This window comes from Podarcis pityusensis (assembly GCF_964106645.2).
Source record: "Podarcis pityusensis genome assembly, chromosome: 8".
In the NCBI taxonomy this organism is placed as follows: Eukaryota; Metazoa; Chordata; class Lepidosauria; order Squamata; family Lacertidae; genus Podarcis; species Podarcis pityusensis.
In genome coordinates this window covers 49,702,888-49,730,399 of record NC_138033.1, presented here as the reverse complement: position 1 = coordinate 49,730,399, position 27,512 = coordinate 49,702,888, and the positions used below count along the sequence as shown (strand labels likewise).

The following is a 27,512-nucleotide window of genomic DNA, read 5'->3' as shown; positions in this document are numbered from 1 at the left end:
ATATGATGAGCACAGCAGAAGGACCCGTCGCCAAAATAATCTGCATTCTGCATCCAGAATAAATAGTGCTAGTGAACTGTGTTCATGAAGATTTCACACGTCTTTCCGTCTGCTAGTGAAGAACATTCCAAAGCAGTCTGCAAACAAGGGCAGCAAAAACAGGGAAGTCCGGGGGGGGGGAGGGGGGGAGGTGAGGGGAAGTGAGCAGCAGAGGGGAATGGAGACTGGCAGTGCCGCAGGAGGTGCTTGAAGGAACACAGGAAAATCACATTCTGGAGGCAGAGTGGCCTACCTCTCTCCTTCTTCGGCTGCGCTGGGGTTAGGGATCTGGAGCTGGCCGAAGAAATCGGGCTGGCTAGGTCAGCATACATGTCTTCTGAGTCAGCGCTCCGCACAGAGCTGCTACTGGAGGAGGCACTGGAAACGGACGAGACGCTACTTACACTCAGGGACCTGGGTTGGGTGCGAGGAGGGCAAAGATACAAGTTAGATCCAGAAGAACGGGTTGAAACAGCACCCCAGTGGAGAATAGTTTTGCTTATGTAATACAGCCTTGCCTGTGTGGTGTACTGGTTAGAGACCAGGGTTCAATTCCCACCACCCCAGTCATGAAGCTCACTGGGTGACCTTGGACCTGTCACTGCCTGTCAGCCATACCTACCTCACAGTCATACCCCCTTCATTTAGAGGGGGAGAAAACCATGTGCACTACCTTGAGCTTCTTGGAGAGGAAGGGGGGATGAAAACGCCAATAAATAAATAACCTGGTGCCCTCCAGGAGTCCCAAAACATCTGGAGGGCACCAGGTCAATTTAGTACTAGGGTAAAAACTGGTTTCTGCCTGTTGTCCGTCTGGATACAAGTCGTTCTTTCCCCCCTCCACTGGCTGAATTGCTGTGATATCAAGAGGACTTTCATAATCAGTCAAGATGCTCATGAGCACTTGTCCGCAGCAAAACAGTGGCCAACTGTGCTGCTCCAGCACAGCCTTTCCTAACTTGGTGCCTTCCAGATGTCAATGGGACACCAGCTCAGCTGGGAACCTTTTGTATTCATTGATGCGGAAGCTAGAATCCGATGCAGGGAGCCCCAGGAAAACATAACATTATGCAAAACAGACTGTTCATGTCATCATGGTTTTCTCTGCAATCTCCTCCCTACCCTCACAATTTCAATTCCTTCTTGGAAATAGATTTAAGGATGTCTTCCTGCAACAGCTAAATTAATATAAGGAAAGAACTGCAAGGTACTGGATACCGTAATGAATTAAATGCGAAGTCAAATCAGCTGATGACACATGCTTGTTGCTTCTTGCCACAAGGCATGGAGGTAGAAACATTTTCAGAGGGCACAGTTGGGGTTAACCACAAGGAGAAGGTTGTACCTAGCATGCTCTGCTTCTGAACCATCCTGACGATTCTGGCTGGGCAAAGTCACAGGGTATGCTGCGGAGGCAGATGCTTCGACCCAGAATGGCAATTCTAAGGTCTTTATAAGAAAAGCTGATTTCTGGGCATTTCCCAGTTTTTACTCAAGTGGCCATGAAGGTTGGCAGGGTGCTTCCTTCAAACAAATACTGCTTTAGAAGAGAGATGCCTCATTCCGCAGAAGTAGCCACATGTTTTACTCTTCCAACCCAGAAACAGAAGGAAATATCTCACCTGGACTTTCTGGACCCAGACGGTGATGGGGAGATGGAAGCTGAGGAGGACCGAGAATGAGATCGAGAGAGGGATCGGGAGATGGATCTTGAACGGGAGCTGGACCCAGTATAGCTGCTGCCGCTGCCACTCATGCTGCAGCTGATGGCCCGCCTGCAACAAGAAACAAGTTCAAGCTCCCTGTTACATACCAGGTGGACATCAGTGCAAGACACCTTTGCTGGTCATTCTAGGGAAACCTTGATGCTTGCCATACAGGTGCACTCAGGAATACACAGCCACCCACAAACCCTTACTTAGGACGGGTGAAAACCAACAATATCAGCAGAATAAATTCTAAACAATAATGAATATTAATAATACAACCTATTAGTGGCTTGCTATGTAAGGCATCTCCAAGTGACTTATAAAATAATAGCTCGCTTCCATGTGGATGTGCTGGGCACCTAACAGCAGGAGGGAGAGGGCTAAAGTGGATTCTTGCAAGTAGGGATCGTAATGGAGTAACTCTGCTTGAAAATCCTTGCTGTGTGGGGCAGTGGAACCTATTCTATGTCAATGGGTACTGCATGTGAGCTGACTTCTGCCACTAGGGACCATCCCCATGGCATACGGGCCCAAGCCCTAACTAGGGATAGTTTGGGTGGTGGGAGAAATAATTGAGTTGTCTGAGCAATACATTACACTCGGATGTGCTTGGAATGTGTTTGGAATCAGTTGCTTGGGATTCCAAACAGGAGAGGGCTATTGCATTTATGGGACTCCCATTGGGGTATCAGCAACTGGTTTTAAAAGAGGATTAGACAAAATCACGGATGATAAGGCTATCAATGGCTAATAGCTACAATGGCTGTGCCTCCACAATCAGAGGCAGCAGGCCGCTAATTACCAGTTGCGGGAAAGCAGTCCTCTTGTGGGGCAAAGGGAGGCTGTGCCCTTCCTCCCTCCCCAACAGGGGAGAAGAGAAGGGATTCCCCACAGATACTTCCTGGCATGGACCTATTTCTCACCTGGCTTTCAGTCACAGAACTCTAAAAACCCGTGGTCATGATTCTAATGAGGAATGCTAAGGAAGCCATGAAGGGCAGGGAAGTTTCTCTCTTCTGTCTTCCGGATGCAGCTCCCACAGCCAATGAAGCAAGCAGGGTCAAAAGAGCCCCAAGAGAACATAGGAAACAAGTGGTTTCTTTAGCCTGCATGGAATTAGATCCTTTGGGATGTGGCCCATTTATATTGTGCCAGTTTCAGAAATTCTACACATTTGAATTGCATGCTAATTTCACTTTGGAGAACCCCGCTTTGCCACAGCCAATTTCCCAAGATGCTCAGAAATCCCTTCCCTGGTAACCAGATCAATCATATGATGAAGGGAGAGGAGTTGATAATTTCTCCTGCCTGAATTGATCTGCACAGAGAAGCAGGGCATGTGTTTGTGAAATGTGGAGTGGACACGCCCACTTATGGACACAGCTGCTCCTGGAATGTGGCCCCCGAGGATTGGTCAAGGGTGAATGTGGCTCTTTGGGCAAACGAAGTGCTAGCCGCTGGTGCCTTAAGTGACATTTCAAGTAAACAGCTATGTCTTGGGAAGCCCCTAGGCATGAAGCAATGACTTGGGCCGCTGTGCCTCCCCAGGTTCCCAAGAAAGCAGCTCATGCTTCGACTTGCCTATTAGGAGATTGTTCTAGGAAGCTCCCCTGTTCCTCCTACCTCCGGGGTGGCATCCTCATTTGGCGCTCCTTCCGCCTCGCCTCTCTACTGTTTCCTGGCTTGGGTGGCTCCGGGGCAGCTGGGGCAGTTTTAGCGACTGGTGGAGGTGCTGGAGGGGCAGGTAGTTTCTTCACAGGCTTGTCGCTGCAAAAGTAAAATGGGTAAGATGACAGGAGCAGGGAGACCGGCTGGAAGAGAGTGGGTGCTAGATTTTTTAAACTGGACTCAAGTTTGGCCTCAAATCTTAGCGACCATGCTAAAGCCGTCTGGCACATTCTGGGAGACAGGATGGTGAAAGAGCGTCTTGGGGTTGGACACCAGATGCCCAGGTTGAACATACAAAGGCCAGCTGTCTTTCAAAGAGACAGGCTGCTGTTCATTTAAGCCCAGTATTGCCTACTCTACTGGCAATGGCTCTCCAGAGTTGTCACAGGCCTTTCCTAGCCCTCCTCCCTCAAATTCTTCTAACTGGACATGCTGGAATTGAGCTCCCTGTAAGGCTCTGGGGAAGTTGCTCTCCCAACTCTCCTTAATTCACATGAATTGCAAAAGGAGGAATATTCTGGGAGACAAAACTTTTAATGAAACGAATATGGACAGTATAGCAACAGGGTTTTCAGAGTCATTTAGGTGACCGTGCATATATTTATTTTGCATTTCGTATTGGAAGAAACTTTTGCACAGAGCTCCAAAGTGCAGCTCCTGGGACCACAGTGAGTCCTGTTCAGTCTATTTTGGGGTCTCTGGACATTTCACCAAATCTGCCTCATGTTTTCAAGCTCATCTCCATGGCCAAATGGGGTGACTTTCTCTTCCCCAGTTCCACCCCACTGCAAATTATACTGTTAGGGGGCCCGGTGGGGGGAGGAAATCAGGCATGGACTTTTTGAGTGGAAGGACTGTGAGCTCTGTTCAGTTCTGGTATTCGAAACAAAGGTCTGGGCTTAGAACAGTTTGATTTGAAATGTAGCCCCCCCCCCCCTCACTAGGCTCCAGTTGTTGGATCCTGGGGTTTTAGTTAAAAAAAAAAAAAAAAGTAGATCCCATAAGCCTGAAGTCTGCCTACTGCCCTATGATGACTAACCCAAAGAGTGTATGTTTAAATAAACACATTTTATTGCTTTATCATTCATCCAATCAGTGAATGACAGCGTATCAAGAGATAAGCTGCAGGCCTCGCAGAACCAACATTGCTACAAGTAGGTAGACATCCCTCAGCAGAACTGTGTCATCTCTTTAATTGTATGTGAAGCATGTGTCACATGTTCATGGAAAAGGGAGATGACGTCCATTTAAAAATCAATATTTAAGTACAGACAACTGTTGTGTTTGCTTTATTTCACGCCTGGGTGCCACAATACCACAGGACCACACTTTACAAACCTGATCTGGTGGAAAGTACCTTGCTGGTCTAGTTCTAAATGTGACAAATGCAAAGTGCCCCTGCACCTTTATACTGCTATAGAACCTCAAAAAGGGAATGTCCCAATGTCACTTTGCCCAGAGCGGACACAGCATCTTACCCCTTTCCAGCAGGTGCTGCAGGCTCTCCTTTAGCTTTGGGAAGAGGTTTGTGTGGAGATGGCGTTGGAGAAGGAGATGGGGAAGATGAGAAGGACCGTGACCTAAAAAATCAGACAACAGAGAGAGAGAGAGAGAGAGAGAGAGAGAGAGAGAGAATGAAAATGAGGGGAAAGTCTAGATACACCCTTTAAATACAGCAAAAGCCTCATTGAATTGGGGGTGCCTCTAAAAAAGGTAACGTTAAGTCCATTATAAAAGTCCATGCTAAGTTCCTTCTAAATGCAAACAATTCACTGAATATTCTTCCATTTGGTTTTTATCGTGAAACATGAGGATCAGTCTACAGGTTTTTTGGTTTTTTTTGGACTGAACCAAAATAGAACGAAGTAACAAAGTGAAGTAACAACAACTACTGAAAAGCAAAAGACCGATTTTAAAGGCAGATGGATGTGCTAAGTAGGCAACGGGGCCAATTCTTCAAGCATGATGGCTTCATGGAATATTTTACAATATATGGGCACAATCAAACAACAGGTGGCCAACTGGTGAGATTTGAATGGCCTGCTAACCCTGGAAGCAGCACCTGCAGGGCTCCACTCTGAATTGGCTTTTAGAGGATCTGTTGACCACAACACTGGTCCCCCACCTGCCACTGTGGGGAAAAGAGCTCTAAGCTCATGCAAGCCCTCACCTCCAATGCCACACTTCTGCTGTTATCTGTGTAAAGCAGGCTGATAAGAATCTCTGAAGAAAGTTGAAAAATGGTACCATTTTTCTTTTACAAAACTCTACTATCCAAACTTTTTGGAAGCATCTTTTGGATAGATGATGGCTTTCGACTTTTCAGTGCACCAAGTGCTGCCCATGCCACATTCAAGGCTGTGAGTGATCTGTGTCCACAGGACTCTTAGATCAGAGGTACTGCGGAGAAAAACCAGCACCCAACATCTGTTGGTGAAGTGGGGCTGGGTGTGTAAAGAAGAGCACCCTTGAAGGGAAGGAAGCTTTAGCATGGGTGGGTGGCAGAAATGGGCCGCCTGAAATGAGAAGCCAAGCAACACACCCGGCAGGACTGCCAGTAACTGGGGGTGGTGCCTCACCACCAACTTGGCTCTTTGTCCCAACAGCCCTCAGATTCCATAACTGCCCCTCTTCCCATTCCCTCCAGGCTCTTGCCCTAGTGCAACTTCACTGGGGAAAAGGGCCCAAATCCTGGAATTCAAATTGATCAAATGACACGAGAATTTAGTTGCCTAGCTTCTAATCTGCAGAATTTAGAGCAGGAAAAGGAGGGATGCTGAACTGCCCCATAGGATGGGCCTTTCTCCACCCACATCTCGGTACGGGGCCAGAAAAGGGCTGAGCTCTACCCTGGTCAGGATCCAGCAACATGGAACTCCCTTTTCTTCAGGGTCCAAGTAGCTCAGAAATGGTTCTGTACCCCATCATTTTAAGCCAACGGTCACATCTCCTGGTAGAGAGGAAGCTAGAACATGGACTGGGAAAAGGAACCCTCCCAAGCAGGCAACCTCCAGAAAGTGGAGAAACAGCAGCTCCCCGACTGGTCAGGGGCTGAAGGCATCACAGAATTATTGGATAGTCATCCAGATCTCTCTCTTTCTCTCTCCCCCCCCCCCAACTCCTCTGCTGATCTGGAAGAGAAAATCATCTCCACGGGTCACAAGATTGCCACCATTTGTTTACACAACTTTTTCTCTTCTGATAACAGATGATTGTAAACATGTTGTACCTGGATATTTCATCACCATTTCATAACTTTTCAGTAGCAGCAGCAGCAGCAGCAGCAGCCAACCCAAACATCTAGGAAACTGCCTCTTTCCAGTGCATGTGACAGTGGTGACTGTGTCTATTTGAAATGCCATTGCAGGGTCACAACCATAAACACACTTACTCGTACGTAAATTCTGCATAAGTCAGCAGGCCACACCTGTGAGTTTGTGAGCATGGAAATGGGGTCCAAATTTCAAGAAATCCCATGTCAGCCTTCTGCGACCTGGTGCCCTCCAGATACCATTAGGCTGATATGAGAAATTGTGTGAAGAGAATAGAGCGGAATACTGGTGAGCATTTTATTTGCAGGTGCAAGAATGCTCCTTGCAATAGGAAAAAATGCAATAAGCAAGCAGCAGTGGGCAAATGGGCCTGAAAAATATGGAATGCAATATTAATATGTAAAGTGCTCTCAAAGATGCAATGAATTAACGACTAAGGTATGATTTATTTTGAAGAAAAAATAGCAATCTAGACGAGCATTTTAGGTATTTTAATTTTTAAAAGGAGGAGCACTAAAATAAAGGATATAAATTGTAGTAAAACTACTTCTAGGCAGCAATCATGAAGCTGTGCCTTAGTGACCAGCTAAGCTCCCTGAATTCTGAACTTAGTCTGTGTCCTGGATTCCACTTCCAGGATTTCCAGCGACACCTTAAAACTGACATCAAGTGGCTGTCCTGAGCTTTCCATAGGGTACTGCCCAGACTCACCTAAAAGAACCTGTCTTTACTCAGGGAGGCTCACTATGGGAGCCCAAGAACCTGCCAGCTAACACATCTGGAGAAACAGTACCTGGATCGACTGCCTGAGAAGGAGCTGTGCCTGGAAGAACGACTAGAGTAGGAGCTGTATGAGGAAGATCTGGACCGTGACCGTGAAGAACCAGATCCAGAATAGGAGGAGGAGCGAGAAGATGACCTGAAAGGGAATAAAAGGTATGTGTACATATGAGGGAACAGCATTTTGGCAACTGGAACATTATTTGTATGAATTCTTATTTTCAGTTCTACTTGTTTTAAGAAGCTCCCTTATTTCAAAATCTCCCCAAGATTCTAGTAGGTTCACATGGGGTCACAAATTGTCTATGTCCTACTCTGCTGTAGCCTGCCTTTAGAGGCTACCTTTCCAGGGGCACAGGCTGTCACTCTCTGCCATTCAGTCTCAACAGGTCACAGTATTGATTTAAGCTCTCTTTCCATTGACCAACACCAGAGCAATCTGCCCTAGTGCATCCAAGAAAGGGCTGGATGCTTATTCACAACAGAATCCCCTGGCCACACAGCCTATTCTCTTTGTCTCTGGCTCACATGCTCCTCCCACCAGCAGCATTGCTCTTTCTGCTAGGACTGAGTCCTGGGAGCCATCTGGAGTGATGCTGATTATAAGAAATCCCCTTGCATCAATTGCTACCCATCTCGGGTTCACACCTTGATGAACCTGAGCCGGAGGCTGAAGAGGCAGAGGTTTTCCGGCGCCTGCGGGCACGGCTGGGTGAAGCAGACAGCCCATGCTTCTTCTTGGGGGATTTTGATCGGCGCCAAGGGTCCTTCCACTCATCTGCTCTCTTGGACTGAGACGGGGTGGTCGTAGTTGCCTCTTTCTCCTTCTTTGGTGGCTCAGGTTGGCGGCTGGAAAATGAATAAAAATGTAGTTAGCTGGAGAGAAGGTTCTTTCTTGGGCCATCCAATGACCTGGGTCCCCACCCCCAGTTCTTGGGATGCAACCAAATGCAAAACATGGCTATATACAAGGGCCAAACTGCACCTATTTCATAACTAGTGCTTCTGAAAATCAAATCAGCAAATCAGCATACAAACAAAAGTCAGAAAGACACTGCTAAAAACCAAAAGCAATTCATATAACAGTAAAAACAATAAAACATAAAAGCAGCCAATATTTAAAACCCCCCACAAAAAACATCAATTCCTTAAAAGTACCATATGTTTCCATCTATAAGACGCCCCCTATTTTGGAGGATTCCGATTTAAGAAAATGGGGGGAGATACTATCCGTGTATAAGACGAGCCCAGATTTTGAACATTATTTTAGAGTAAAAAAACATAGTCTTATACACAGAAAAGTATGGTAATTAAAATACTGAAAGCCTGTTGATATAGAAACACCCTCAATAGGCATCCTGAAAGATCTTCATTGGGAGTTGCAGTCCATAGTTTGGGTGCAATTACCAAGAAAGGCCCATCTATTGTACCTGACCAAGTGATGTCAGGTGAGTTGGAGTTTAAAGGTTGGGCAGCTTCAGATGTACAAAGGCAATCCTTAAAGTAGCCTTTAAAGCCATAAAGTCTAGAATCAGTTTAATACCAGTTCTAACAATAACCAATTGTAACAATGATTAACAATGCAAGCTACCATGGATGGGTTGTACTCAGAAAAGCAGCCTACATATATATTAAAATAAATATAAATAATCAATTTTTAAAGGCAGCCCCATGTAAACAGCATTGTAGTGGTTGACCCAGCAAAGTAACTAGGATAGGGATAGCCAACGAAGAGACCACAAGGTATTTTGGACTACAATTCCCATCAGCCTCAGTGGACATGGCCAACGGTCCGAGATAGCTGGTGCCAAGAAACGCCTGCAAGGGACTGTGTTGGTTACCCCTGAACTATAGATTCAAACTAGAATCTCTCCAATTGACAATGCAGGGGTGCAACCAGTCCTTTAGCTGGAACAAAGGATACAGGGGTGTCCCAACTGCCCCGCCCTGCCCGCTCTGAACAGGCAGTCCACTTGTTGCAGAGATAGGAGATTCAGGGCAGCAGTAGTGGTGATGTAGAGTAGCTCTGTACAGGGTGGCCCAATCCACTCTCATTTCTCAGAGCTATGGCAGCAGCACTTTTCCGCCAGTGATCTACCACCTCAGTGGTATCAGACCCAGCAGTGGCAGGCACAGGCTCTAGACATTGGGGATGCCAAACTATGGTCCATGGCATGTCTGTGGATTCATGGGGGAAGATAGGAGATGGCACGTCCATTGCATTAAATACTCATGTGGACTTAAAAGTGTGTTTTTATTGCTTCTTTTATTCATTGGATTGCATTTTATTATATGACAATTTGAATTCTATGGAAGCAAATTCTATGGAATTCAAATTGTAAAATAACATATAAGGGGGGGGGGGGGAAGCAATTAAAAAGCAAACAGCACAGAACAGGCAGAAAAATCATTAAATGGTCTGCCAAGACCCTCAGCAATTGTCAAGTGGACAGTGGGAGCAAAGGTTTTAGAATCACTGTTCTAGAATATTAAAAAGTTTCCTGCAAAGGCATTTGGAGGTGAAGATGACAACACAAAAGCACAAAATGCAGAACAAAACGTATTACACTTATCTAGGGTGCTTTTTATTACTTGAGCTTTTCAGAGGAAATCAACAGATCATATCACTTTATTGTTTACTTAATACTGCAGAACCTTTTTACTCCTTTGCTTTCAATAAGGCAACAAAAACCTCTTGCAGCTACATCACCCATATAGGACTAGATCTGAAAGAGAAAGCGTCCTCTTCAGGTGGGAAGAAAATCAGCATGATGGTATGGCTCTCAAAGATGGAGATCTGTTGGGTGGGGTGGTGGTTGTGGGAATCATTGTGGAATACGGATATAAAATTTACAGCATGCTATAGTTTAAGAGAAAATTATATGAAAATGATATATCGATGGTATCTAACACCAAGTAAACTGGCATAAATGTATAAAACTAAATCAAATAAGTGTTGGAAATGTAAAGAGAAAGAAGATTCTTTTTATCATATGTGGTGGTCTTGTAGTAAGGTTAAGGCTTACTGGGAAATTATATACAATGTAATGAAAAGGATGTTTAAAATAATGTTTGTAAAAAGACCAGAAGCCTCTCTTCTGGGAATTATAGGGATAGAACTACCTAAATTGTATAGAAATTTATTCATGTACATGACTACAGTGGCAAGAATGTTACATGCCCCAAAATGGAAAGAAGTAGTCCCATCAAAGGAAGAATGGATACAAAAACTAAGGAACCGCAGAAAGAGGGGGAAGGAAGTCAAGCTTTAAAATATCAAAATGAATGTAAAATCAGTGAAATGTATGTATCTGAAAAGTATAAATAAATATTTTTTAAAAGGAAATGATTGTCACCTGGTCAGGGGATTTGGACTTTGCCTGCTGAAGACTGAGCAACCCAAGGTGAGGGCATGGGGAGAGGAGGAAGTAAGCATAAATGGCAATCAAGAGATAATGATACTAAACTCTATGAAGTTTGGTACTTCCCCACATAGCTTCTACAATTAAACAATCCCAAGCTCAGATTTTCGGACTTTCTGCCCTAGCCAGTATCATCTTTGCAATCATGGGTGCTACACATGCTGTGTCACCTGCACGTCCAGATCCCAGGGTGCAGTTTCAAAACCGGTATCATGCAATCCCCAGATTCCAGTTACAAATATCAAGATTCCCGCCCTCACTGAAGCTAAGGAAAGCCTGAAAGTATGTGTGTGGCATCCTAGAAGGGCTTGCAAAACAGAAGGGGACTGGAATTGCAGTTGCTTAGCAGTGTTGCCAGTTGTGCTAGCAGAATGACTTGAACAAGAGAAGGTGCCAGAAACTAGTAATGGCTCTTGTGGCCAGTTGCGCAACGGACTGCAGGGGTCCCGATACTTCCTGCTGCGCAACAAGGTGCTGCTAGCGCAACTGTTGCGCTGCATTTCATACTGCTCAACCTTTATTTTCATTCTTGCACTAGTGGTCAGGGAATGTTGAATCTGGACCTAATTGCTTTCTATAGAATATTGGTCGTTTTCGAGTGGCTTCCATTGATTTCTTCTTTTCTTTATCTTCCTGGCCCTAGCAACAATCTAAACAGTATCTTCCCATCTTCCTCTACCTTAGCTCTTGCTTATTGTGAGGAAACCCAGGCTTCTTTGTACTGGGCTTTCTGTGTTGTTGTTTTTCTTGCAGGAATTCTTAGGATTCTAACAAAAGTCAAGAGGCAATGCATACCTGCCCCAGGGCCCAATGCTTCCTAGAGCGTCACCCAGAAATGTAAAGTCTGAAATAGCTGGTGGTTCGTTGCAGGAAAAAAACCATCAGAAATACTCAGTCTGGGCACTAGTTTTTGGGGCTTGGTCTCTGCTTGCTAGGAAATTTGTTTAGCCACGCCAAGTTCCCGTTAGAAGGGAAATCACAGCATAATTCAACACACCACTTGCTGTGGAAATTTGCTGCGAACAAATCATTCTCTGCTTTGTTTAGACAGGTTGTTTCGTTTTAGGAGGAAATCAAGAAGATTAAATGTGGAACTCTGCCAGGGCATTGAATTCGAGGGGGGGTTAAAAAAAATCCCTTGGAATGTTTAATGGAAATGATCATGCAACCTTGTTATGCAGCCTGAATTATCTTCTGCTCAGAGAAAGTTAACTTTTCCCCCTTACTTCCCCTTCTTCAATACACGACATAAGCAAGCATTTTTCACTGATGATCCAATCATATCAAGCAGGAAAACTCAATGACCAATTGGCCATTAAAGAGCATCAGTGACATCATTGCAACTCTGAAAGTCCATCTAGCAAGGAAGCTTTTTTTAAAAAAACAACAACCCAAAAACAAAATACATTTTTTAAAAAGAAAGGTGTCACTCTGACATCACTGTAAATTTCCCAGGATTGAAAAGAGGAAATGAAAAGGCCTGGAAGTGGTTACTCAACTGCCACCAGATACAGCAGGTTAAGCTGAACAGAAACACATGCCTATTTGAATTACAAAAATTTCACATCTACTTAGAAGGAAGTCCTACCAAGTTCAGTGACTTATTCCAAGGTATGTGCATATAGGACTGCAGCCTGAACAAGTTTCAGAAGTTTGATGCTTGTGATGATTACAAAAACACATTACTATTCCTAAAAATGTGAACAATTCACTGGACGATTCTCTCTGGTTTTATTCAGGAACATCAGGGTCTGTCTACAGTTACATTAAAAAACCAACAACAACTGAACCCAAAGAATCCAAAAGAAATAAAGCAAAGAACCAGCTTTTAAAGGTGGTTGTGCCAAGCAGATTGCTGGCCAAGTCGGAAGAATCAACAGTATCATTGTTTCACTGACCAGCTGACAACATTTGACTGGTAAACTGAACTGGGTGCCAACCCTAACTAATTTACTCACAAGGGCAAATAATTCTACTATCATTATAGCTCCAACTTAATTCTTCACATTGACTTATTGCAATATCGGAGCTGTCAATCTAAAAGGTTCCTTTTCTATTATTTCTTTCCTGCTGCTTTATGAATGGCTTTTGACATGCTCCTTGCATTCAAAAACAGCTTGTCCACGTGCAGCATGATGGACTCCTGTCTGAAAATGGGAGTCCAAAGCAGACCCCCTGCATGGATCTTGGAATCATGGCACAAAGTGTCCCTCTGGAAACTGTAAGAGGTGGTGTAGTGGTTAAGAGCAGTGGAATCGTAATCTGGTGAACCGGGTTCGATTCCCTGCTCCTCCACATGCAGCTGCTGGGTGACCTTGGGCTAGTCACACTTCTCTGAAGTCTCTCAGCCTCACTCACCTCACAGGGTGTTTGTTGTGGGGGAGGAAGGGAAAGGAGATTGTTAGCCACTTTGAGACTCCTTAGGGTAGTGATAAAGCAGGATATAAAATCCAAACTCTTCTTCTTGGTGGAAATCGCTGATCTAAAGCTTGGTGAAATATTGCAATGACAGGTGGTAGAGGAAGATGTGTTGCTGTATGGACCTTCTCATGAAATGAGTGGGGAAGCTCCAGCAATTAAGAGAACTCTGCATATGTGCCTGTAGCTCATGTGATAATCATGAGGATGGAAGAGACACAGGACAATGGCCCATGTAGTCCAACATTCTGTTATTACGGTGGCCAACCAGATGCCCTATTGGGAAGCCAGAAAGCAGGACCTGAGTGCAAAAGCAGTGCTCTCCCCACTTACGGTATTCCCAACCTCACAGTACCGGTACTTATGGGGAAAGAAGAAAAGGGCAAACACTAGACTCCAACTAAGTTCTACTGAAATCAAGGAACCTGTTAATCATGCCCATTTGTTTCAATGGGTCTACTCTGAGTAGATTCAACTCTTAAATATTATCCTATATACAGAGGCATCATGTAAAATCTTTAGATTAATCTCAGACTTGCTCAATGTTTGGGTGCGTCATGGCTAATACACCAAGTTGTACTTTCATCCTTTGATTTATACTGACAGCGTAGCCATAATTAAAAGCTTTTAATTGAGAATGAGGTTTTCATATACATTCTATTTAGCATGATTTTTGAGTTAGATATTGTGCTGCATTTTCATCCTGCTACTTGCTCTGGGGACTAGGAAACCAACATTATTATTTTTTGGAGGGGAGGGAGAAGGAGCAGCAGTGCACACATTATGCTGCTTTATGCAAATGAGTATATTTGCATATACTTCCCAAAACCTGGATTCTTTGGGCTCAGAACCTTGAACAGCTCAAATGGGATTTCAAGCAGTTATTCAGAGTCAGCTGCAACCCTTGTGCAATATATGAAGAAAAAGACGGTTACTCACTATAGCCTCATATTTCCGGTAGGTTAGGGATATTTCTTAGCATCATTGCAAGGAAGAAAACTGGACCATCAAAGGCAGCAAATGTGACTAAGCATTTAGATTTTCTTGGACATTTTGCAACCAACTTCAAAGCTGCCACACTTGGAATGTTTCTGAAGGGAGCGTCAAGAGGCTGAGCTGGAATCCATTTGCAAATTTGACACTATCAGACTGCGGCTCAACTGGGCGTGGCTTGAACACTACAGAAAGTAATTGTCCCTTGCTGGGTGTTTATTCATCCTGCACAGATAGTTTGTCACCAGCTTGGAGTGGGCCACACCCACTGACTGGGTCTATTAGCCTTTTGATGTGGTTGTCGTTTTTCATCCATACTCTGCGAAGTTCTCTCTCTTACTACTTTGCCTGCTGGCAGAAAACATTCTCTCCACTCCTGCTTCCTCCTGCCCTTACAGCATATACATCTACCCACTAAGATGACTACATCTTGCATCGGACAGCAAGCGCTTAAACCACAATAAACTTAGTCCTCGGCACAGGGATAGGGGAACCTGCAGCCCTCCAGATGCTGTAGGATGCCAACATCCCCAGTCAGCAGGGCCTATGGTCAAGGATGATGGAACCTGTAGTCCAACAACATCTGGAGAGCTGCAGGCTCCCCATCCCTCCTTGGGGAGACTGTTGTTTTATGGCAACAGGCTATTGTGGCTAACCCTCTGGAATACATAAGAATAGGTGGCAATTTATTGTTTGGCTCATTTGCCCCATTGCTAACCTAAAGTGTGTGTGTGTGTGTGTGTGTGTGTGTGTGTGTGTGTCTAAATGGGTTTCTGGTCAGTTTTGAAGAATCCTTGATTTAGTTTAGATTATCTTCAAATAAACCATCATCTGACCAGAACAGAATTCTCTTCCCTACTGGATTCAATTTGAATTGAATAGCTGTTTTGGTTTTAACTTTCTTTAGCCTGAGTCGCCTTAATAAGTTGGCAGCTTTCCCATTGACTGAGTGAGAAATGTTCATTTACGCTTTTAACTCCTCCTCCTGCTGCTGCTGCTCTTGCCAACTCCATTTCACGGGTTCCTATTTGGTGTTAGGGAGGGAAAGAATTCCCTCAGGGGCCAGGTTAGAATCCATTTAGATGAAATCACAGCGAGCGTGAACAATACCAAGAAGCAATACCCTTTGCATGGTGAAACAGTCACATCGCAATACAATATTTCCGGGCATCAACTTGTTCTCAAGTTCAGTTTTTGGAACCAGATACAAAAGGCAAAAGGAGCAGGAAAAGTCCTGTTACTTATCACATTAGTATCTCACTCTTCCTCCAGGGAAAGGGGTGGGGGAAAGGATTTGGCATTATATTCACAGCTATCCTAGAAGGTGGGTTAGGCTCAGGTATAGTGACTTGCATAAGGCGGCAGCAGTGAGCAGCACAGGAACATAGGAAGCTGCCTTAGATAGAAACAGACCCACTGACCCTTCTAGACCAGTATTGTCTACACAGACAGGGAACCTCTTGCAGCCCTGCGTAGAGATGCCAGGGACTTTCTGCATTCAAGGTAGATGCTCTACCACTGAGTTACGCCCTTCTCCAGCATGCTTGAGAGGAGTTGAAACAAGCCCCATTCCCCAGCCCAGAATGTGCAAGAGAGAAAACAGAGCAAGTAGGCCCTTTGCCAGAGGAAGAAACAAATATAAGAAATTAGTATCTATGATATCTACACAGCTAGGAGTTCTGCTACGAGTGAAAAGTGCTTTATAACAAGACGGTTGCTTCAGGCTACATTTGTTATGAGAGTTCAGATCATACGGTCCACCTAGCCCAGATATACTGAGCTTATAGCTCCTCCCAGATGGTATGTCCCTTCCTTTCCCCACGGACTGGGAGAGCCCCCTGGCGGTAGCGGGGGGGGGGGGGCCTTGAAGCAATAGCTGCACAAGTGAAAAGGCTCCCTTTTGTTGGCTGGCACCACTCAGAAAGGACCACATATGACTTCCTTTATTCCAGTTATAAAAACATCAAATATATATTAGCCTGGTTAAAATGCATTTTTGCATTTTTGGAAGGCATTTATTTTTTTTAAACACCAGGCCTATGCAACCACTTTTTGTTCTGCTCTTGCGATTTTAAGACATCCCACAAGGAATGTTAGTTCAAGACCAAAGTCTCTGTTATACATAAACACTTGTTATCTGGAAGCTGCCACCAGCATGAGGCTTTTCAGACTTGGAAGCCTCACCAAAGGCACATGAGCAATTTGGACAGCGTCAGCCCAAAACTACGCAAGAGGCTGAAGTTGCCAAGAGCTGAGCTAGGATTTAATGATTAGGGAAAGCACAGGAGTCTATAAATAAACCCAATTAATGTGAAGTCACTCCCCACTGCCAAGGAAAAGGCCGACTAGTTAAACACGAAGAATTCCTAAAGGTGCTACGTATTAAGCAGACCTGCAAATTATTGCCCTTTTCAAGCTATAAATTTATATTTAGAACTCAAGAACTTCTATAATTAGAACTCAACTTCCAAGGAGAAGGAAATGTGGAAGCAAGCAATTTGCTGTTTTGACCATATCATAGTTACACAGGATGTCATATGCTGATTGAAGTGGCTAAACCAACAAAATAAATATAAATCGAATCACACTGTGTCAAGAAGAATATCATAAAAGCAGAAAAAATACATAATAAAATTCTGTTATCCATACAGCAATCTTCATCATAGGTTTGCAGACGTGACTGACGTAGTTTTGCTGACAGGGAGGTAGGAAGTGTGGTGTAGCAATTAGAAGTGCTGGACTAGTAGCTGAAAGATCAGAGTTCAAATCGCCACTCACTAGGTGACCATGGGCCAGTCACTGCCGCAAAGCCTAATCTATCCCAGAGAGTTATTGTGGGGATTAAAGGAGGAGGGGGAGAACTGGGGACACCACCTTGAACTTCTGGGAGAAAAGGGGGGACATAAATGTAATAAAACAAACAAATAATAAATAAAACCCTTGTATATTGTCAACTGAGATGTTGCCACCTAAACCGCTTCCACCCAGAATGACATGGTGGATATATCCCTCGGATACCCATAAAACTGATCATCATTGTGCTTCGAAAAACACTCAAAACCTCTCTCCAAATTCAGCTGAGCCATAACAAGGAAACAGAATGAGACGACATTGGCCCAATTAAGGGCAAGTGTGGAAAAGGAGCCTCCGAATGTTTCAGAGAGAAAAGAATGCATTCTTCTTGCAATAGGGAACCTGGTCTGCATTCTTTATAGCAGTGTTGGTGAGCTGGGGAAACCTGGCTTTTAGCAACCTGTGAACATTTCGGTCTTACATCACCCTTACTTCACCCTGCTTATTCATCAGCTGGGTGAGTTATATAATGAGCGTGAAGAAGCAGTTGGGACACATCATGCCAGCCTTCCCCAACCTCCGGATGTTTTGGACTACAACTCCCAGCAGCCCCAGCCAGCATGGCGGCATGCATTCTGGGGCTGATGGGAGTCGGGGAAGGCTGCATTTTGCTATCTATATTAACTAAAGACTCAAGGAAAGGCAAGCTGAAGCTGGCATTTAGACTCAAGGCTGAGAATTCTAGGGAACAAAGGTTATATGTTGGGGGCAGGCTTTGTGACCTGGGCCCCATTCTCATGCCCAGCGTGGAAAACAACAACAACTGTAAGTTAGGTAAATGAACTGCAGAAAGGGGGAGGGAACTCCTAAAAAAATACTCGCTGGCTAAGTTTAAGAAATAAAATCTTCAGCAGGGGTGAGAAAAATGTGGATCTGTCGATGTTGTTGGATTTGACCCCCTCCCCAATCTCTGACCATCATTTGCTATGCTGAGTCGTGCTGATGGGAGTCCAATAACATCTGGAGGGTTACAAGTTCCCCAAACTGGGTCTTCAGCCAGAGGCCACTATACAAGGAGTGCCTTCTTTTGAATGAGCAGGCACTTCCCTTTGCCTTATCTCCCATCACCCCTTATTCTGCTGAGGGCTGCATACACACCAAATGAACCCCTAACTGAACTCAGTGCCAAAAGGAACCCAAATTCTGTACACAGAATTATGCAAGTTACTAACTTTGCATAATCTGGTCTATGTGGCTTGGGAAGCCCAGCCAGATGGGCGGGGTATAAATAATAAATTATTATTATTATTATTATTATTAGTAGTAGTAGTAGTTTATTGCCAAGAACTGGAGTGGAAAGAGGAAGAAGTGGGGGTAGAACAGGCAAGGAGAATGAGGCTTACTGATGTGAGATGAGAATATTCTCCGGAGAATGAGAATATTCTTGAGAATATTCTCTGCTAGAAAATTCTCCAGAGAATATTCTCCACAAACTGTAAATTCTAATGTAAGAACCAGTTTTACAACCCACATTTAAAAAATCTAGTAAATAAGTCAAGCTGTGATATTGCCAGTGTAAGTAATGAATACTGATTTTTTTTATCCAGTTACATTACTGGGCATTGTGTCATTCACCACTGGCAGTTCTGAAATGTGAGCTACAGAAAACATTTTTTTTTAGTTTTAAAAACGCTATTCATTTAATTTGATGAACATTTGAATTCATATGTATTTCAACTATATATAACAGCCTTTTTTCTATTTTGGTGTGACCTTATTCTTAGCAATTCTATACCCTTGCCATACCGTGTGATTTTTTTTTTTAAACAGAAAGTAGCTTTAATGCTTTATACACTTAAAGTACCTAGGCCTATACAATTATGTGTAACAGCATGTGAGGTGGCCTTGATTTAAACAGCTGATATTTCTATATTTTTATTTAGTGTCAGTAACTGGTTTTTGCAGTGCCATTCAATGGTACAAGGTGCCATTTACCAGAGACTGACATACTGAAATATATTATCATATAATGATAATATATTTAATGTTAAGGGCTTCTTTTTTATATGTTTGCATATATGTAGTTTTGTTTATCAAGCTGTGTTTTGAGTCACCAAAACAGTTATTGTTAGAGCTATTGGGAGCACAAGATAGCCTATTACTGAATTTACTTGTATCAAACCTTAACATGCCAATTGTATTTTTTGACTTGTCCTATAACATGTACATATTCTAATGGAAGAATAATATATGAATTAACTACTGAGTTTCCTTATACCAAACCTTAACATGACAATTACTGTTGCCATCACCTTAGAATGGTTTAACTTTAACTATAAAATATGTTTTACTTTTTAATTTGACACTTGCAAGTGACAAGTGGGCTTGTACTTATATATTTTCACTGTGGTTCCTTTACTAAATCAAAGAACATGAATTCACGCATTGCCCCACTGAATAAAAGTATCTGTACAGTTTTTGGTTGCCATCTGAACAAGTTTACCCATGAATAAACATGTATATTAACTAATTATATCATTTTCAATGCATTAAAATTATATCATTTTCAATGCATTAAAATTATATCATTTTCAATGCATTAAAATGAATATTCTCCTGTTTTAAATGAAAACTCTCTAATATTCTCATTAATCGAGAATATTCTTGAGAATATTCTCCAAAAGATTATTCACGAGAATTTAACATCACTAATGGGGCTAAGTGGTTATTAAGAGCTTGGAAAAAAGGACCAGTAGCCTTGGAATGGAGACATGGGAGAGCAGATGGGAGAAGCTCAGTTAGCACCAGACTACCTCTCTAGTAGTTTAAGGTGATTAACAATCAACGTATAAAAGAAACAGAAGTGCCAGTTCATGCATGGAGTCCAAGAGCAAAAAAAGAGGCTTAAACGTAGACAGTAAGAAACCAGATGCTGCTTGTGAACCCAAACCAAAGCTACTGAGAAAGAAAGCAGAAGCCAAGACGGCTACCTGCTCACTTTAAAAATAATAATAAATGGAGCAGGGAGTCTCTCATGAGGCTCCATTCTGACAGATTTCACATCATAAAACCCGTTGCTTACATAGATTCCAGACTTTCTACAGTGCAAAATCTTCAAAGAACATGTCTGAATCAAACACACAACACTTTTTGCTTCTGTTTGATGTGAGCGAATACATTTGCCACCCAATTTCCTTTGCTCTCCCATATAAAGAGCCAACGAAACCAACATGAGAAACAGTTTCCCTCGACATGCTGTCTCATGCCGTTGTAAAATATCAGCTTCTCGGAGTTGCCAGCCAGCCAGCAGGGACTAAACCTCCTCACACCCTTCCCTGCCACATCATCAACAGCATGAAAAAAGTATAGCCTGTACCTTGGTGGCTGTGGCGATCGTGGTTTTGGCTTCTCCTTCTCCTTCTCCCGCTCTCGGTCCCGGTGCTGCCGGTCCTTCTCGTCTCTTTTGATGCGCTCCCTCTCTCTTTCCCATTCCTCTTTTCTTTTCTGGCGCTCCTTGTCACGCTCCCGTTCTCTCTCGCGCTCCCGTTCCCTCTGCCGCCGCTCCCGTTCACGCTCTCTCTCCCTCTCGCGTTCTCGCTCGCGCTGCCTGTTCTCCCTCTCCCTCTCTCTTTCCCTTTCCTTGTAAAATAATGATTAAGTTGCGTTAGGAGTTTTGACCCACATGTTCATATGCTGTTCCTTCAATAATCTAACATGGCATTTAATTCCCCCCACCCCCAACTAGCCACACATGCCGTGATGGAATCCTTGAGATAACCTTTATTCCAATGGTTTCTTTCTGCAAGGAGGGCCAGTTCTTGAGTTACTTGAGCAGTGTGGTTGTATCCCTCCCAGCATGAAACCAAGAAACCACACAAGAGGCTTCCATGAGCTGGTTGCTCCCCATGTTAGCAGCAAGGACTGATGATTCCAATTCTCAATACGGCCTAGGACCCTCATACCTACGGGACCGCCTCTCCTGGCATGCCTCATGGAGGACCTTAAGGTCTGCAAATAATAACACCCTGAAGATCCCAGGCCCCAGGGAGATTAGACAGGCCTCGACCAGAGCCACGGCCTCTTTGGCCGTGGCCCCGGCCTGGTGGAATGCTCTCTCACAAGAGACCAGGGCCCTGCGGAATTTGACATCTTTCCGCAGGGCCTGCAAGACGGAGCTGTTCTGCCAGGGCTTTGGTCGGGGTTCAGTCTGATTCTTTTCTTTCTGTATAAGAACAAGCATTAAAGAGGCCTCCTAGCCCGCTCACAGGTCCTGTTACTGGTGGTAACAGCTGGCCTGGAGAATATTAACCACTCTCAATTTTACCCATGGACTGCCATCTGTCCAGATTTTAATTTGCTCTGAACTAATTTTAAGATGTATTTTAATTAACTGATTGCCTGTTTTTATGTTCTTTGTATACTGTGTTAGTTTTATGATGTTAGCAGCCCTGAGCCCGGCTCTGGCTGGGGAGGACGGGGTACAAATAAAAATTTATTATTATTATTAAATGTTACTGGAACAACACAAGATGCACACACTAAAGTTGTGAATACGGCACTCAGGTAACACAGGAACTGGGTCAATGACTTGGGCTAAACTGTCTGGATCAACCTACTGCAGAATAAAAGCTCAGCTCGTGAGAAGAGGATGCATTTACCTACCTTACTCAATCTGTAGTTCCGGTACGGATCTGGGTCAGTGTACTGTACCCTGAAGTTCTCATACTGCCCGCCTCGCCAGAAGCGTTCTATATCATAATCATAATAAGGATCCGCATAAGTGTCAAGCCTGCAGAGGAATCAAGAGAGGTTAAACATTCAAATGAAACAAAACTATTGTTGTTGCCAGAAAAACAATATCCAGCCATCACTGACTCCTATGCCACATTTAGCACACAGTGTGCTAATAAATAAATAAATAAGCATGACAGCAACCATGTTTATATCTACCCAGTGTCTTTAAAAAACCCCCAACACAAACAAGCACAGGTGTGCATGCCTAGCATCAGATCGTAAGATAGCAGCTGGAGCTGGGCCCTCCTCAACCACGGAAAGCTCAGAAAGCTGTGAGGGCTCTGGTCAAGGGAGAAGAGGTGAAGCCTCTGCAAGTTTGGTAAATTAAGATATTGGGGCATAGAGGGGACTTCACCACAACCATGGCTGTGGTTTTACTTGACGACCTTCCTTCTGAGGATGTCTTCAGAAAATGCATTCCGCTGACCAGAAGTCAATATGCATTTCATTATTTAGGAATGCTGCAGTTACTATAAACTTTCACGAGACACTGCCAGCACCTGGAAGCCTCCACACCTGAATGCACCAAGTTAAGATTTGGTCAACTGGAAGCCAAGCCTTACGCAGCAGCTGGTATTGACCGAAGAATTTCAAAGAATTGCAAGGGATCAAAATGAAAGCAACATGGGCCAGCTGTAAGCACAACAGAGATTAGGGACTGCTTACCCATAGTTAGCGTTCTCTTTGATGTCCACCTCACTGGAGTTTTTCAAGAAACCGAGGGGAGGAGGGGAAAAAGAGGAGACTTATGAAGCTCTCAGCCATCTTCACACATCACAAGCCATTCTCAATGCATGTTAAAATTGTTTTGTAAAAAAATAACTCTTAGGGGAAGGGCAGTGATGCGAGTCTTCTAGAAAATTTTGAACTGGAAATTTTTTCAGTGCTCTAAACTGAGGTTGGATTTAGTACATTTGACCTATTTAGCAATCAAAAACTATAGACAAAGATGCATATTTGTGTTAATTTTATGTGCTATATAAATCTCAAAGGTTCTTCTTCCACCTTTAGCTAAAAGTAAACTATCTGATTGGAGAGAGGGGATCAATAATACATATTGAAATGTGGCTTCAATGATTAAATTCAAATCTTTATTTGGAATTTCGTTATGTTGGAATATTTGCTAATATTTTAAGACATGATGACTCACTTGCATACAGTTTCCTATTTTTTCCCCCATTTTGAGTGGGAAACTAAAGGCACTGAAAACTGTTTTAGCACTGGCATCATAAAATTTATTACCAGCGGGTCCCAGGGAAGGTTGCAAGAATTTAAGCATCAAAATTTAAAATAGTTGAAACAGATCATAATAATGGGAATAGGGTGGACCCTGAAAACACACATCTCAGCTGTCAAAGGTCAGCAAAAAGATGCTTTATCTTAAACATTCATCACATCATTCCAAAAGAAAACACTTCCTAATGTAACATTTTTTTCAAATGGGGGGGGGGGGGAGGAAGAGGTTTTCCTATTTTTTTCTTTTTGTGTGGGTCTTCACACCTGGGGGCGGGCATCCCCTGTCAATCACTCAATAGCACAATGATGTCAGACGAGCTGTTTTGTCTTCACTGAAAAAATGCTACTTAGTGGTGCCTGCAAATCCCCTTTGGCCCAGCCACTTATTTTCTTGCCTCTCACCTGATGCCATATATGGATATGGTTTGGCCAAAACAGCCTGGAAGGCCAAATGAGAAGGCCTGGTGGGCCTAATTAGACCTGTGGGTTGAAGGTTCCCCATCCCTGGGGAAGTATATTAATTAACATCCTAATTTTACCTGCCTCAAGAGCACATGAGCTAACAGCAAGCACTCAGTTTGACTGGTATTATATCCATGCTGTTTTAGAAAGAGAAAACTTTCAGTCCAAAAATATAGGGTCAGAACCCTTTTCTGTAATGGAAACCTGCCTGTTTTCAGTGTTGTGGGATATTTATTAAAAACTACGTGCAAAGAAAAGCTGAATTCTGCATCCTGAACAAAAGATGAAAAAGGTGCATCTTTGTAGAATTCATTTTACACTGAACCCCAAAGCTCCCCCAACAGCCAACCTGACCCACTTGCAGCCCTGCTCAACAAGGTTTCACAGTAACTGTTTCCAAGTTTCTTTTCACAACCATATGGACCAGAACCTTGATTTAAAATTTGATGATACCAAATTTAGCACTTGTGTGTGATGCAACTGAGGAAGCAGGGAAGAGACATCTCCCTGTCTGGAGGGCATCATTCATTATGCTAGAAATGGAAGGTCTCTCTATCCACCTAGGCTCCCTTTACTCAATGCACTGCCTGTACTAAGTAGGTTAAGCTTTGTGAGCTAGTGATCCATTGGGGTGACTCATGAAGGCTGGGATCAGCTGTCATGCCAACCAGGACTGTGATCCGTACACAACAGCCCACTCACGGCTGCTGGATCGCCAGAGAAGCCTGCTTGACCTACTTTTTGCAAATGATGGGGCCCACCTTTGCAACACAATAATGTTTTTTAAAAAAACCTTTAAGTATTAGAAGCATGAAGCTGGGATGATACTGGGAATTGCATTGGGGCAAGAGCAGGAGGTCATGACTGTCTTAGCAACATAGCGCACCAGGAAAAGGCAGACTTGTGTGACTGTTTTCTGTTGGGCTATAAACAGAAGACAATTGATGGAAAGAAATATAGCTATCACACTTCTCTTGTGCCCCTCTATATGGAGAAGAGTGTTGCACAGAGAAGAAGAGCCCCCCTTGAATACCAAGGAAGGGCTCTTGAAGCGATGAGAGCAAGTGTCTGTTGCTACTGAACAACACAACAGAGCGCTGGATAAGCCAACACTGCCCTCTGGAGGACTGCAGTCAGATCCACAGAAGCCAGCCTGCTCAAGTCCACATTCCTGCCACAAGACAGAATTAGACAATTGCATCTTACGTCGAGTCCCGAACATCCCGAGTGATACGATAGTTCCAGTCCCGGAAAAATTCATTCTCTTTGTCAAACTCGCGCTCGTCCTCTCCAATGGTCACCGTGAACCGTTTCTCCTCAAAGTCGGGCTCCTGCTCCTTCCTCATTGTGGCCTTCTTTAACACCTAAGCGGGCAAGAGGTAAGGAGTCGTCCGTCCAGAACAGCCTTTGCCAGCCTGGTGCCCTCCAGATGTTTTGGACTACAGTGTGTATCGGCCCCAAACTGGTTGGCCCCCAAACACCTGTCAAGCACCAGGTGGCAAGGGCTGTCCTAGAGCAGAGGCAATAAATCCCATTCTGTGGCATAATGACCCACTGCAGAAGTGCTAATATCCCAACAATATATTTCTCATCTTTTCAAATATCAACTACAACCTAGTTTTGTTTTTGTTTTTTGTTTTTAAATAGCAGATCATATTTTAAACCACATTACAATTTTGAGGTAACATTTAATTCTCTGTGTTTGTTTGTTTTTTAGAATCATAATGACAGAATCACAGACCACATGCTAAGGCTGAGCTAAACAAACACACTTTTTCAAAAGCTTAAGCCGTTTCCTTTTGTTTTGATAAGTTGTCACTTTTTATTCTTTTGGAATAAAAGCAGCTGCCATCTCCCAATTGGAAATGAGCACTATTCATTTCCTAAAGAACACTGCCCTTTGCTATTTACTGAAGCCTTCCCAACCCTGGTGCCCTTGAGATGCTTTAAGAGACTGTAAGTCCCATCAGCCCAGCCAGCATTACATGGGAGTTGTAGTGAAAAAGATCTAGAGGGCATCAGGTCAGGAAGGACTGGCTTACTGCAAATAGCACCTTCAGAGGCAGAGAGCAGCCAGGGTCAGGGTAAAGAATATATTTTTGGAAGGAAACAAGTGCAAGACCCCGTTCCAGATTGGGACAGGTTTTCTTCAAAGTAAAAGTAGCCACTGAAACAGGATTTTAAAGATGTGCTTGGTCCTTATTAGTTGTTTTAGCCTTGCTTTTCTCACAGCTACTCACTGCAACAAACATCACCAAGGATGGAAATGAAGCATTTTGGATATGAACTGATAAACCAAGAATGCTTGGTATCCTTCTGTTTGTTTGATGATGATAATAATGATGATTTTAAAAAGCTCCATCTTGGAATGGGGAAACCCAGCCAGATGGGTGGGGCAAAACAAACAAACAAATAACATTATTATTATTATTTCTTCACTGTGTTGCTAGCTGCTATTAACAGGCTCCAGAGATTCAGATTATTACTGTTATAATTTATTACATTTATCAGTTGCTTTATACAAAATAAAAAGTCTCAAGGTGATACAGCAAGGTAAAGTACAACAAATAAAAGCAATTTAAAAACAGAATTTTTTTAAGCCATACTAAAGACTAAATATTTTTACTTGAGTAAAAGATGAGCACCACTGCAGGAGACAACTCTCATTAAATAAAGGCCTGAGTAAACAAAGAGGCTGTAGCAGTCCATTCTTACAAATTTCATTTATATGTATAAAAATAAGTCTCATTATCCTGAGTACAATAATGGAATTGGGTATGGAAAACTCAGCCATGCAGGCTCTTGGTGGCCTATCACGTGCTGTCATGCATAAGTCACAGTGAACGTGGCTTTTGCTTTTGTGTTTTGAAGAGTAACCTGCGTGGCAATCTCAGCCTTTTCGAGAAAAACAGACAGTTTTGTTGGTCAACTCAATATTTAAAGAGGGTTTCCTAGGGAACTTGCCCAAAATTTAAGATAGAGATAAGATTGCACAGCGCATGGTCACAGAGGAAACAATTTGCTTACTATAAAAAAGGGCAATATACTGTTCACTGGCGGAGCACGTGTTTTGCATGAGATGCAAACACTAAAGGGGTGAACTTTAAAGTGGTGCAATCTTCCATCATAGAACCTCAAGCAGCTGAGCTGTGTGTGTGTAGATATATCACTGCTGGATAACGTGAAGAGCGACTCAAGTCAAGAGCTGATACTCCTTAGCAAGGCAGATCAATTGCCTATCTCTAGGGCACCAATTCCAACATAAAGAGAACAAGCAAGTGAGAGCCTTGAGCTTGCATGCTCTCTTTATTCCTCCAGAGGTGAGACACTTTAGGTCACTAGTCGCCAGAAAGAGCAGAGCAGAGTTTCCCTTTTTGTCTGAATGGGGGAAATGTCACCATCAGAAGCCTCCCGTTTCCTCCCCTTCTGCATGAGCAGACAATCCCAATGTCTACTCATTCCTAATTATTCTGAATACCTGTGAACAGCAACCTAGTTCATGCTCTTCATTCATATGTATTTTTCCTGTTTGTCCCCAGACAGCTGCTTTACCTCTTTCGCATGGCGGAGTCCCCGTTCCCAAGCACTTTCTGCTGGAGGGTCTGGAGGCGGAGGTGGCAATATTTCATCAACTACAGGGGCTCCCTTTTAAGAAAAAAGAAGAGGATGGTTCCAGAATGAGGTGACACACATTTTCATTAGGCCCGCTTTCCCTTTCTCCCGGCCCATTGCTTCTGTTCTGTTCAGGGAAGTTAAATGAATTTTCCCAAGGGCGTAAAAATATTTATTTTTAAAGAATAATAAGAAATTGGACTGTCCTATCTTAGAGAATGCTTTATCTCAAAGTCTCTGCCTTCACCAAGGGAAAGGGGAAATCTTTAAAAGGTTTTTGTTTTAACTTTAGTCCTTTAAGTATTGGCAGTATT

At 43.4% G+C, this 27,512-nt stretch overlaps 1 protein-coding gene across 2 annotated transcripts in view; it reads right to left on the bottom strand.

The window, feature by feature from the left end:
• The window catches only part of ZC3H18 (zinc finger CCCH-type containing 18), a 53,129-nt gene that overhangs the window by 8,460 nt on the left and 17,157 nt on the right, over window positions 1–27,512 (bottom strand). For both annotated transcript variants that reach the window (XM_081017765.1, XM_081017766.1), the window contains exons 5-15: window positions 27,139–27,231; window positions 24,793–24,950; window positions 22,555–22,587; window positions 21,757–21,883; window positions 20,471–20,733; window positions 8,117–8,317; window positions 7,482–7,607; window positions 4,895–4,996; window positions 3,372–3,515; window positions 1,662–1,814; window positions 293–453 (exon numbers count right to left, since the gene is read on the bottom strand). In XM_081017765.1, coding sequence (XP_080873891.1) covers window positions 293–453; window positions 1,662–1,814; window positions 3,372–3,515; window positions 4,895–4,996; window positions 7,482–7,607; window positions 8,117–8,317; window positions 20,471–20,733; window positions 21,757–21,883; window positions 22,555–22,587; window positions 24,793–24,950; window positions 27,139–27,231 — 1,561 coding nt within the window. The remainder of the gene's footprint in view (window positions 1–292; window positions 454–1,661; window positions 1,815–3,371; window positions 3,516–4,894; window positions 4,997–7,481; window positions 7,608–8,116; window positions 8,318–20,470; window positions 20,734–21,756; window positions 21,884–22,554; window positions 22,588–24,792; window positions 24,951–27,138; window positions 27,232–27,512) is intronic.